Source organism: Camelina sativa, chromosome 13 (genome assembly GCF_000633955.1).
Source record: "Camelina sativa cultivar DH55 chromosome 13, Cs, whole genome shotgun sequence".
NCBI classification, from domain to species: Eukaryota; Viridiplantae; Streptophyta; class Magnoliopsida; order Brassicales; family Brassicaceae; genus Camelina; species Camelina sativa.
The window spans coordinates 14,491,089-14,501,724 of NC_025697.1; the positions used below are offsets into that span (position 1 = coordinate 14,491,089).

A 10,636-nucleotide genomic window follows, 5' to 3' on the forward strand; every position below is an offset into this window, starting at 1 on the left:
ACAAACAACAAAACTTCTAAAAATACCCCTCATCTTCTCCAAGCTTTTTAAACTTCAGAGAATCTCCGCACTTCTTATCCAATTAGAAAGCCATGGTGAAGTCTTCTTCTTCTTCTATCATCTTCTTCCTCTTCACATGGCCATTCTACTTCACTCTCTCTGTCTTCATCCACCAAACCCTAAACCTCAAAACCAAAACAAAGCCAAAATCTTATCACCTTGTGCAACCTTCCGGAGAGATGTGGTGCTTAGAACAGCATCTCTCTGTTTCGTCTCTTTCATCTTTCAAAACCAAATTCCAGAGTCATTAGCAGATCCTTTGAAGTCTTCTAAACCGTTAAGACTCGGCATTGCCAACACTTCTTCTTGGTTTCAGTTCTTTGGTGATGGGTTCGCCATTAGGGTTCCTCCTGATTTTGAAGACGTCAATGAGCCTGAGGTGTGTATTCTGTGTAACCAATCTCTTATGAAGCACTTTAATTTCGTTTAGTATCTTACTCAATCTGAAAACTAGACAGCAAAAAGACTACAAAGCCTGCTCCTTTGGTCAAAGTTTTGATTTTTTTGTTTTTGTTTTTGTTTTGGTGATCAGTGTACTTAGATGCCAAATTGGATGTTGTTAATCAATGAGTTAGGGGTTTAAGATTTGTGTGTTTTCAGGATCAGTAGAACCTTAGCTATTAACTGGAAAAATATGTTGTATCAAAGGAATTCAAAAACTGGTTCTACTCCTTTTTGTTTGGATGAAATGATTCATTTTTCTTGACAAACGTGTGTTTACCTCATGCTTTAGGATTACTCTGCAGGATTGTCACTCTATGGGGACAAGGCAAAGCCCAAAACTTTCGCTGCCCGGTTCCAAACTCCTGATGGGTATTGTTTGTCCCTCTTCCCTTGTAGTTTAGTTGACATCCATTAGTAAAACTTTTGTGACATATCATATGGTGATGGATGCAGATCAGAAGTTTTAAGCGTAGTCATTCGCCCTTCAAATCAACTTAAGATCACTTTCTTAGAGGTTTGTACAACAACAACAACAGAAAAAAAAAAAAAGACATTTCCTTTACAAAGTTTTTACTTTTTCCGCAATCATCAGTTGTCCGGTAAGGTCATCGAAAGCTCTTTGTTTCCAATAGGCTACAGATATATCCGATTTGGGATCGTTGAAGACAGCTGCAAGACTCTTTGTTCCAGGTTCTCTACAGCATTTACATATTAGAAAATTGCCTTTTGAAATACTCTTATTCTTCTGGTCATTGTTAAATTCTTTGACCATGAGCAGGTGCGGCAACGATTTACGCTGCTCGTACAATCAAGGTAAAGGAGGAAGAAGGTTTAAGGCAAGTCTGCTTCCAACTATTCACTCCCGTTAGTTTTAAGAGCTTATGTTCTTGATTGGAGAATTTGAAGTTCTTGTTATATTTTATCTGCAGAAATTACTACTTTTACGAGTTTGGTAGAGATGAAGAACGCATCGCTTTAGTAGCCTCTGTGAACAGAGGGAAGGTATCTGCTGCAAAACACATATTTGATTACTCCTTTTGACATATACATATTTCCAGATTCGTGACTGATTCTGTGTGTCTTTCTTTAATCTTGAAAAGGTTTATATCGCTGGAGCAGCTGCACCAGAATCCAAATGGAAAGACGATGAGTTGAAGCTTCGATCTGCTGCCATTTCTTTCACTATCTTATAATCGACGACGACCTCACTATCTTCTTCTTCTGACAGAAAACGTGAAAACGCTCTTCAAGTCCATCAAGAAATTCGGAACTAAGAACAAACGAGCCAAATGTGATATAACCGGGACATTTTGAGTCGCATTTCGTCATTCACTTTCGCTATCTGTTTTGTTTTTTGTCCTTTCAACTGAGATATGTTCGTTATTGTACTTGTAAATCAAGAATTTTTTGGAACGCTACATTCTTAAAACGCGACATTACAAAGTGTCTCCTTGGCGTTTGTGTTATTGGATCCCCTATCCCATAATTGCTGTCCGGTTCTGCGGTTTTGTTGTTGCAACTAGCAAACCTGCTCAATGCTCATGTTTTAGCGGCCAATCGAATCACACGTTTGCATTTCGAAATATAAATAACACGTGTTCAATTTAGAGGAGAGGTACACCGAGATAAGGTGCTCCGCGATGTAGTAAATCTGATCCACCTTAAACCCCTGACGATTGAAGTCCAACTCCTCGAACAGACAGAGAGATCCTCTGACGCTATTTGAAATTAATCAATGAAAGTTAGGGTTTTTCTCTGAGATTTGATCTTGGTTATCGAAAATGGCGCTCGTGAGAAGGTTTCACACAGTTCGTTCTTTGTTGCGAACAGCTGGATCAAGAGAATCTTCTTCACTCCCGTAAGCAAATTCCCTAACTTTGATTCATTTGAGTTTTAGGAAAATGCGTAAAATTTAAAAAAAGATTCAATTTTTAGCTTCTTCATCATTTGTTTTCCAGATTTGGGAATGGAAATGAGTTCTCTTTGACTCAAATCGGAGATGATTTCAGATTTGGGTATTGGAGAAGCTATCATTCTTCTCTTTCTCACGGTAATTTTACTCAGTTTCTGTATCTGAATTTGATTGATGCTTANGGGGGGGGGGGGGGGGGTAATTTTAGTTATGTAATTGACATTTTTCCAGTTCCTGAAGCTCATGGGAGAAGTATGTATTCACGTTTATGTGAGAGCCATAACGTCAACATACATTTGCTTCGATCTACTCTGGTAAAAAAAAATCACCAGATTCTTCATTAGGTGTTGAAATCACTGATCTTTTTGGTTTTGTTCCATATATATACATGATTTTGTGTTGTTTTCAACTTGTGTTTCTCAGATTGCAGAGTCTTTGCCGTTTACGAATGATAAAAGGTTTGTTGCAACGCAAGTTAAGGCTCCACCTCAACTACAGAAAACGGTGTGTTAAGTGCTTGTTTCTCACATTTTGTTGTTTCTAATGTCACTGTTATTAATATATTGTATTCTATGGTTTTGATGTTCTCACATTAGTATTTATGAGTGCAGGGTGCCGTTAGAGTGTCTATGGTAAGTCCTGGATTTGTATATGAACCCTATGCACTTCAAGAGAAGATCTCGATTTGGCGGAGGTATATTGGAAGATACTGTTTCTAATGCGATCATATTCACTTTTCTCCATGTTTTAACTCTTAACCATCATAGAAAGTTCCGAGTATGATCGACAATATAGTTGTTCTACTAGAGTTTAAGTTTCTAACTACTTTTTTATAATTAACCTCAGCTGTTTTCTTGTCAATCGTTGTTCAGATGTTTCACAAGAGGTGGTTGGCGAAGAACAAAAGAGGATTTTGTACGGGAGGTTGAAAATATCTCCACGCTTTATCTTGACTGATATATATATATATATATTTTGGATATGTATTAATACATGTCGAAACTCTATATTTCAGCTAAGAAGCGCCTACGCAATCGCTAAGTTAAGGAAGACAGGGTATTCAAAGAATACGTTCTACATAGAAGCACTAGAGTTGTACAAACAGGTCTTACTTATACACCTTTTGGTTGTTTTTGTTTTTTGGTTTAGTCTTCCCAGCAGAATGTTTTATAATCATCTGACTTAGCTACCTGTTTGCTTCAGATTAATATTCTGATGGCCAATGGTGACAAGAAGGAGATAAGAAAAAACGTAACTGAAAGAATGTATTCTGTAAGGTTTCCACCGAACTGATTATCATTTTTTTTGTGTGTGTTAAAATTGAAGATGATCTGGTTTTCTATATTGTTAAATTTTTGTTTCTTTTCATTACTAGGCACTGAAGAACGAAATCAAACAAAGAGAAGCCATCTGGGATGGTGTTTACTGGGAAATGATTGAGCCAGTTGTCAAGATCCGAACTTTACAAGCTCGACTGGCAAGTTCTTTACAAACCTTGAATATATTTTAGATACTGAGAATTGTGGTTTGAAGTAATGAATGACAAAAGATTATCTCTGGTAGTGGATTGTGAAACTTACCCTATTCCTTTCATCCTTTTGACAACTTCTCAGATCGGAATTGACCGGACAGACCTTAAGAAAGCATTTATACAACTGACACTCGAGTTTCTGACAAAGCAGGTCAGTATTATCTTAAGTCATCAGTTTGTTTCTCGTCATTGGGAGGCTGTAATGAGTTCTTGAGATCTTTTCTATCTTCAGAAATTCGAAGCATACGATACAAAAGGCAATGTAGTAGCTGGAGATAGGAAGAAAGAGGTAAAGTAAAAAGTTTAATCATTGATTTTCGATGATTGTTTCTAGAATGCAACCACTTGGCAATACGGTAGATTGAAAAAAGAGTTAGACTAGATCCAACATGAACCTCCTGAGTAGAAGAAAAAAAAAAAACATAATATTTGGCGTGGATCGATGAAAAATTTGATTCAAAGAACTGGTAATTGATTGGAAACCCAAGCAGCTTTCTTACCTACAAGGGAATGACAAGTTTGTTGCTTGTGCAGGTGCTTGTACGTGACATATGGGTCTTTGAGAAGTCTCTTTTCCATACAGGAGCTTACTGGCGGCTCTGTGGCCGGATCAAACTATGAAGTTCTGCAACATTGTGGCATAGGCAAAGAAACAGTTTCAGACAAAGAATAAAAATTCCAACATATCCTGATTTATTGCTGAGTCAGTATTCTCCTTTACGGTTGGCTTTCTTCTGTTTTTATCTTAAAATGCAAGCCTGAATGTTATCTGATTAGGTCCCTAGAAAAACTTTGCTATTTTGCGAGGTAAATCATCGATACCATACAAGCAAAGATCAGAAAAATATGTGTTGCGTAGTAGTCTCTTTGTATACCTCATTGGAACCAGTTTTTGTTTTGTTTCGGTTTGTTATCTTTTTATTGTAGTTCAGTAACTGAGACTGGCATGTGTTGCTTTTGTCATTTTCTATGATCTCTTCTATTGGTGGATTATATGAATTCAAGTAGCTACTGAAAATAATATACATACAGTCTTAAGGAGGGCTGTGGGACATTTTTAGAGGATAAGAGTTGTGTTGCAGGGAAAAAAGACAGTAGATTTGTTTTGTTTTGTTTCCAAAGTAGCCCCAGGATAAGGAAATTCTCAATTTATCTTTATTAATAAATCCCTAAAAAGCCATTCTTAATTTGTACATACTGTAACAGGTCTAATAATAGATAAGAGACAAGTTTTTCAACTACAAATTGTACACAAACAAACAGGTCCTACAGATAAAGACGATAAGTAGGTTCTCAAATCTCAACTTTTTTAGTAACTTTTATATTACTTTCTTATTTTATTATTATTTATTTTATACTGTTTAGGATTGGTTGAACTTTTTTAAAGTAGTTATTTCTGATTGTTTTCACTCCAAACATCTTATATTTTGAAATGGAGGGAATATAAAACAAATGTTTAGGATATTTTACTATTGTAGTTGGGGAACCAAAAAAAAAAAAAAAAAAAAATTCGAAATTTTCATAAAATCCTTTTACATAATTTAACTTAAATCAATATTTGCTTTATACTTAGCTAGGAGGGAGGATGAAAAAGGGGTAGTAGGGATCATATTTTTTGTTTTTGGTTGTATCTTCCATAACAGTTCTTTCTGGGATTTACCACGATTAAAGGGTGAGTGAAATAGTGTCAAACCAACCCGGCTTAAAGGGTTACAAATGATCAGTGGCTGCTCTTCTCTCTCATACTTTTCTTCCACTTGCATCACTGGGGCCTCTGTTTTCACTTGTTCTTCTTCGCTGAAACTCAATCCAAGAAGCAGATTACTTTTCCAGAACCCTAGAATTCTGAGAAATCAGGAACCTTTGTTGAGGTCTGGGAGATCCCTGGTGATGGAATCACACAAACCCATGTTCGATATAAACAAGTTTGATGATGAGTTTGTTCAGAAACTGGTTTATGATGCTCTCGTTTGGTCTTCTCTTCACGGACTCGTCGTTGGTGACAAAACTTACCAGGTTCCTTTTTTTTTTAGTTGAACCCACACACTTTCTAAAGTTCTTNTTTTTTTTTTTTTTTTTTTTTTTTTTTTTTTTTTTTTTTATCTTTGTGTTCGATTACATTAGAGACAAATATTCAAAATTGAATCGCTTATAGCTGAAATCATCATCATAATCTCTTCGTCCTGGATTGTGTTAGTTTCATGGTTTTAGCTTTATATCAGTAGAATCGAGAGGTGAAGAAGATCTGGTTTCTTCTTCTGTTTACAGAAATCAGGAAACCTTCCAGGGGTTGGAATGATGCACGCCCCCATTTCATTGCTACCAACTGCATTCCCAGAGATCTACTGGAACCGAGCTTGTGATGTTACTCCTATTTTCAATGAATTGATTGATCGTGTTAGCTTGGATGGCAAATTCTTACAGGATAGTCTCTCTAGGTTTGGCTTCTTTTTTGAGTCTTTATCTCAGTACTGGAATCTATCTGCCTTGTGTTATATATATACATCTAAACAAGCATTGATGTTTTCTATGTTGTAGAACAAAAAAAGCTGACATCTTTACATCTAGACTTCTTGACATTCACTCCAAGATGCTAGAAAGAACCAAGAAAGAGGTCTTTTACATTTATCTCTGTTTTCATATGTTAATCTGTGATTCTTCGGTTCTGGATCTTTATTCGTTTGGTTGTGTTTGTGTTGTTGGCAGGATATTCGTTTGGGTTTACACCGGTTTGATTATATGCTTGATGAAGAAACAAATTCAATTCTTCAGATTGAGATGAACACTATCGCGTGTTCGTTTCCAGGCCATAGTCGTCTTGTTAGCGAGCTACACCAGTACGCACAGCGACAGAACATCTTCTGCGTAACTTGTTATGTTTTTGTTTTAGCTGAAAAGCTTCACTTTTTTACTTATTTCTCTTGTTTTGCAGGACATTGCTTCGATCTTATGGGGATCAGATTGGGATAGACTCTGAACGTGTACCTAGGAATACATCCACGGGACAATTTGCTGATGCAATGGCCAAAGCTTGGTTGGAGTACAATAACCCAAGGTTAGCCTTAATCAAAGAATGCGTTCTTGAATGTGATGATAAAAAATGCTAGAAATCAAGAATCAGTGATGTAAGTTGAAGATTTTCTGTTTGAAGCTACAGTTTCTCTTGGTTTCAGAGCGGTGGTCATGGTAATTGTACAGGCAGAAGAACGCAATATGTATGATCAACACTGGCTGAGCAGTATATTGAAAGAAAAATATCCTCTTTTTATCTTGTTTCTTTGAACTCCAGTGGTTGATCTCGACATTTTTATCCTCTAACTTGTACCACAAAAAAAAAGGTGTTGTTCTTCCTTAGCTTCAGAACACGCACAATATAGTAGCCATCAGGAAGACCCTAGCAGAAGTCGAGAAGGAAGGGAGTGTACAAGAGGATGGAACCCTTATTGTGTAAGCATTTTTTTTGCATTGTGGTTTTTGAGAAGTTACACATTCATCTTAAAAACTACGTTAAGATTTTCCGTTGTTGCAGTGGCGGCAAAGCAGTCGCGGTGGTTTATTTCAGATCTGGCTATACTCCCAATGATCATCCATCTGAATCAGTAAGTAGCTGTCAAGTTTTCAATATATGTGGCGTTTACTCTTTGAGGATATATGTATCAATGGTTGGTTTATTCGTTTCAATTTGAAGGAATGGAATGCTAGGATGCTAATAGAGGAGTCTTCAGCAGTCAAATGCCCGACTATAGCTTATCATTTAACCGGCACCAAGAAAATCCAGCAAGAACTGGCAAAACCAGGTGTTCTCGAGAGGTAAGTAGATCGCCAAGTATCTTGTAGTGAGGCTGAAACTGAAGAACGGTTTCCAAATATCTCAGAGGTGATCACTTTTTTTTTTCTATAAACATGAGAAACAGGTTTCTGGACAACAAAGAGGACATTGCTAAGCTGAGGAAATGCTTTGCTGGGCTATGGAGCTTGGATGATCAAGAAATCGTCAAGCAGGCAATCGAAAAACCTGGATTGTTCGTTATGAAGCCTCAGAGAGAAGGCGGAGGTTAGAACCCAATTGAGTCCCCCTAGCTCTTTCANAAGGGAGTGTACAAGAGGATGGAACCCTTATTGTGTAAGCATTTTTTTTGCATTGTGGTTTTTGAGAAGTTACACATTCATCTTAAAAACTACGTTAAGATTTTCCGTTGTTGCAGTGGCGGCAAAGCAGTCGCGGTGGTTTATTTCAGATCTGGCTATACTCCCAATGATCATCCATCTGAATCAGTAAGTAGCTGTCAAGTTTTCAATATATGTGGCGTTTACTCTTTGAGGATATATGTATCAATGGTTGGTTTATTCGTTTCAATTTGAAGGAATGGAATGCTAGGATGCTAATAGAGGAGTCTTCAGCAGTCAAATGCCCGACTATAGCTTATCATTTAACCGGCACCAAGAAAATCCAGCAAGAACTGGCAAAACCAGGTGTTCTCGAGAGGTAAGTAGATCGCCAAGTATCTTGTAGTGAGGCTGAAACTGAAGAACGGTTTCCAAATATCTCAGAGGTGATCACTTTTTTTTTTCTATAAACATGAGAAACAGGTTTCTGGACAACAAAGAGGACATTGCTAAGCTGAGGAAATGCTTTGCTGGGCTATGGAGCTTGGATGATCAAGAAATCGTCAAGCAGGCAATCGAAAAACCTGGATTGTTCGTTATGAAGCCTCAGAGAGAAGGCGGAGGTTAGAACCCAATTGAGTCCCCCTAGCTCTTTCAAATTTCTCTTGGTCATATTCTAAAGCGTATCTTCTTGGATTCTTCCAGGAAACAACATCTATGGAGATGATGTGAGGGAAAATCTTCTGAGACTGCAGAAAGAAGGAGTTGATGGAAACGCTGCATATATCCTGATGCAGAGGATATTCCCAAAGGTGTCAAACACGTTCATGGTGCGAGAAGGTGTTTACCATAAAAGTCAAGCTATATCAGAACTCGGTGTCTATGGTGCATACCTCAGGTACAAGTGCATAAAGAAGAAGAATTTGGTAATGTTTCATTCATTCTCTACTTAACTTTATGCCATTATCTTTGATTAAATTATTTATGTAGGAACAAAGACAAGGTTATAGTAAACGAGCAGAGTGGTTACCTAATGCGCACGAAGATCTCATCATCAGATGAAGGCGGCGTTGCAGCTGGTTTTGGAGTCTTGGACAGCATTTATTTGAATTGAGATGGATCACATTCACAATCATCCTGATAAATTCTTCTGCTGGTTTATCTCTTCTTCTTCTTGCTTGTTGAAGATTTGTGTATTAATCCATGAAAAATCAATAGGACCACAAAGCATACATAAAATTGCTTATTGTTATTTTAACTTATTTTGGACCGTGTGAGACGATCACTCGTTTGAGATCGTGAATGGAATAAGATACCGATCAATCATGAATGGAATAAGATATTTATGATGCTTTCTTTTCTTTGTTAACACTTATTTTAAAGTGGTGATTAAGATCATTTAAGACCATACGAGCATATACATATACAAATAAATGTACAAATAAATCAACGAATGTCCGTAAATCCGATGCCTCTTCGTTTTGTGGGGAAGATAGCAAAGAAAAAGCTCGCCACTGTCACCACCATAACCGCAAAATACTTGATCATAAGTACGAAATGACCACCCCAACTATGGCCGTCGTCCTCAGGGAGCAAACACCTCCGAAAATCCGAACTCTCTACGGCTAACGACAAGAACACGACAACGGACACAAAAGCATGCACGAAATCGACAAAACTCAACTTGCATCTCCGTTTTTTGTCGCCAGTTAAGCCGGATTCCGGATCATAACCGTCCTCGTCTGGATAGTCGTTGAGGATGTAGAGACCGTTCGCTGTGGCAATTCCGTAGTAAATGCGACCGTCTTCACCTACGAAAGAGTCGGTGAAGGAGGAGAATAAGCAAGCCGCGGCGCAAAAGGAGATGAGGGAAATGGTGAGGAATTTATTAGCGGGTTTGTTGGTGCATTCGCCGCCGTTGGAGAAAGAAGGGATAAGGGTTTCGAACATGAGGGCAGTTCCTGTCGGTAAGAGGTTGGCGAAGTTCCCGGCGGACGGTAGAGATCTAATGAACGACGCTTCCATTTCGAACTTTGGTCGGGAGAGGAAATTTTTTGTATGTTATATGGAGAAAGAGTGTTTTGTAGGTTCTTCTAAACGTAATGCATGCATGCGTAACGATATTTTTGATGTGTCTTATATACATTTCTTAAAAGAATCGAATTTTGTTTGGTATCCGAATATGTATTATGTAATATACATTTTGTTTTATAAAGCTTGTATTGTATATACAAATTTTGTCAGAAAGAAAAAAAAAACACTATTTGATAACCGTTCATTTTATAGTGGACTAATTAGATTCTAAACAGTAAAACTTATTTTTATGAAAGTAATATTTTTATAGAAACAATACTTCACTTAAAAAAAACATTTCTCAAGTTTATAAAACGTAGTAATTGTAGAATTGCATGTTCGATGAAATTGAGTCCATAAAGCTATGTCTTGCACGGTTGTACCTAACTCCTCTCGGTGACTCGGTCATATTAGATATGTAATGTACGTGACTCTATGAAGAAATTCACAAGATTGAGAATACGGTACACGCAACCCTCTTTTTTTTTTTTTTTTTTTTTTTTTTTTTT

The 10,636-nt window shown here is 37.3% G+C and overlaps 4 protein-coding genes across 5 annotated transcripts; 3 read left to right on the top strand and 1 right to left on the bottom strand.

The window, feature by feature from the left end:
• On the top strand, positions 84–1,970 carry LOC104736771. The gene is made up of 7 exons (XM_010456826.1): positions 84–439; positions 794–873; positions 958–1,018; positions 1,137–1,194; positions 1,283–1,340; positions 1,434–1,506; positions 1,605–1,970. The coding sequence occupies exons 1-7, from the start codon at positions 137–139 to the stop codon at positions 1,695–1,697; spliced, it is 726 nt and encodes a 241-aa protein (XP_010455128.1). The 5' UTR covers positions 84–136; the 3' UTR covers positions 1,698–1,970.
• LOC104736772 (39S ribosomal protein L45, mitochondrial-like) lies at positions 2,188–4,951 on the top strand. 2 transcript variants are annotated; one of them, XM_010456827.2, is made up of 12 exons: positions 2,188–2,362; positions 2,463–2,554; positions 2,648–2,730; positions 2,840–2,920; positions 3,028–3,110; positions 3,289–3,340; positions 3,432–3,521; positions 3,620–3,688; positions 3,792–3,893; positions 4,030–4,098; positions 4,180–4,236; positions 4,482–4,951. In XM_010456827.2, exons 1-12 carry the CDS (start codon positions 2,286–2,288, stop codon positions 4,566–4,568), a joined length of 942 nt encoding a protein of 313 aa, XP_010455129.1. In that variant the 5' UTR covers positions 2,188–2,285; the 3' UTR covers positions 4,569–4,951. The 2 variants fall into 2 exon arrangements, with proteins under 2 accessions (XP_010455129.1, XP_010455130.1); XM_010456828.2 differs by having other exon boundaries at positions 2,657–2,730.
• On the top strand, positions 5,560–9,384 carry LOC104736773 (glutathione synthetase, chloroplastic). Its single transcript, XM_010456829.2, has 12 exons — positions 5,560–5,963; positions 6,216–6,385; positions 6,486–6,561; positions 6,654–6,784; positions 6,880–7,002; positions 7,121–7,201; positions 7,314–7,394; positions 7,477–7,546; positions 7,636–7,757; positions 7,862–8,001; positions 8,760–8,952; positions 9,045–9,384. Exons 1-12 carry the CDS (start codon positions 5,664–5,666, stop codon positions 9,166–9,168), a joined length of 1,611 nt encoding a protein of 536 aa, XP_010455131.1. The 5' UTR covers positions 5,560–5,663; the 3' UTR covers positions 9,169–9,384.
• LOC104736775 lies at positions 9,301–10,079 on the bottom strand. Its single transcript, XM_010456830.2, has one exon. The coding sequence runs from the start codon at positions 10,077–10,079 to the stop codon at positions 9,501–9,503; it is 579 nt and encodes a 192-aa protein (XP_010455132.1). The 3' UTR covers positions 9,301–9,500.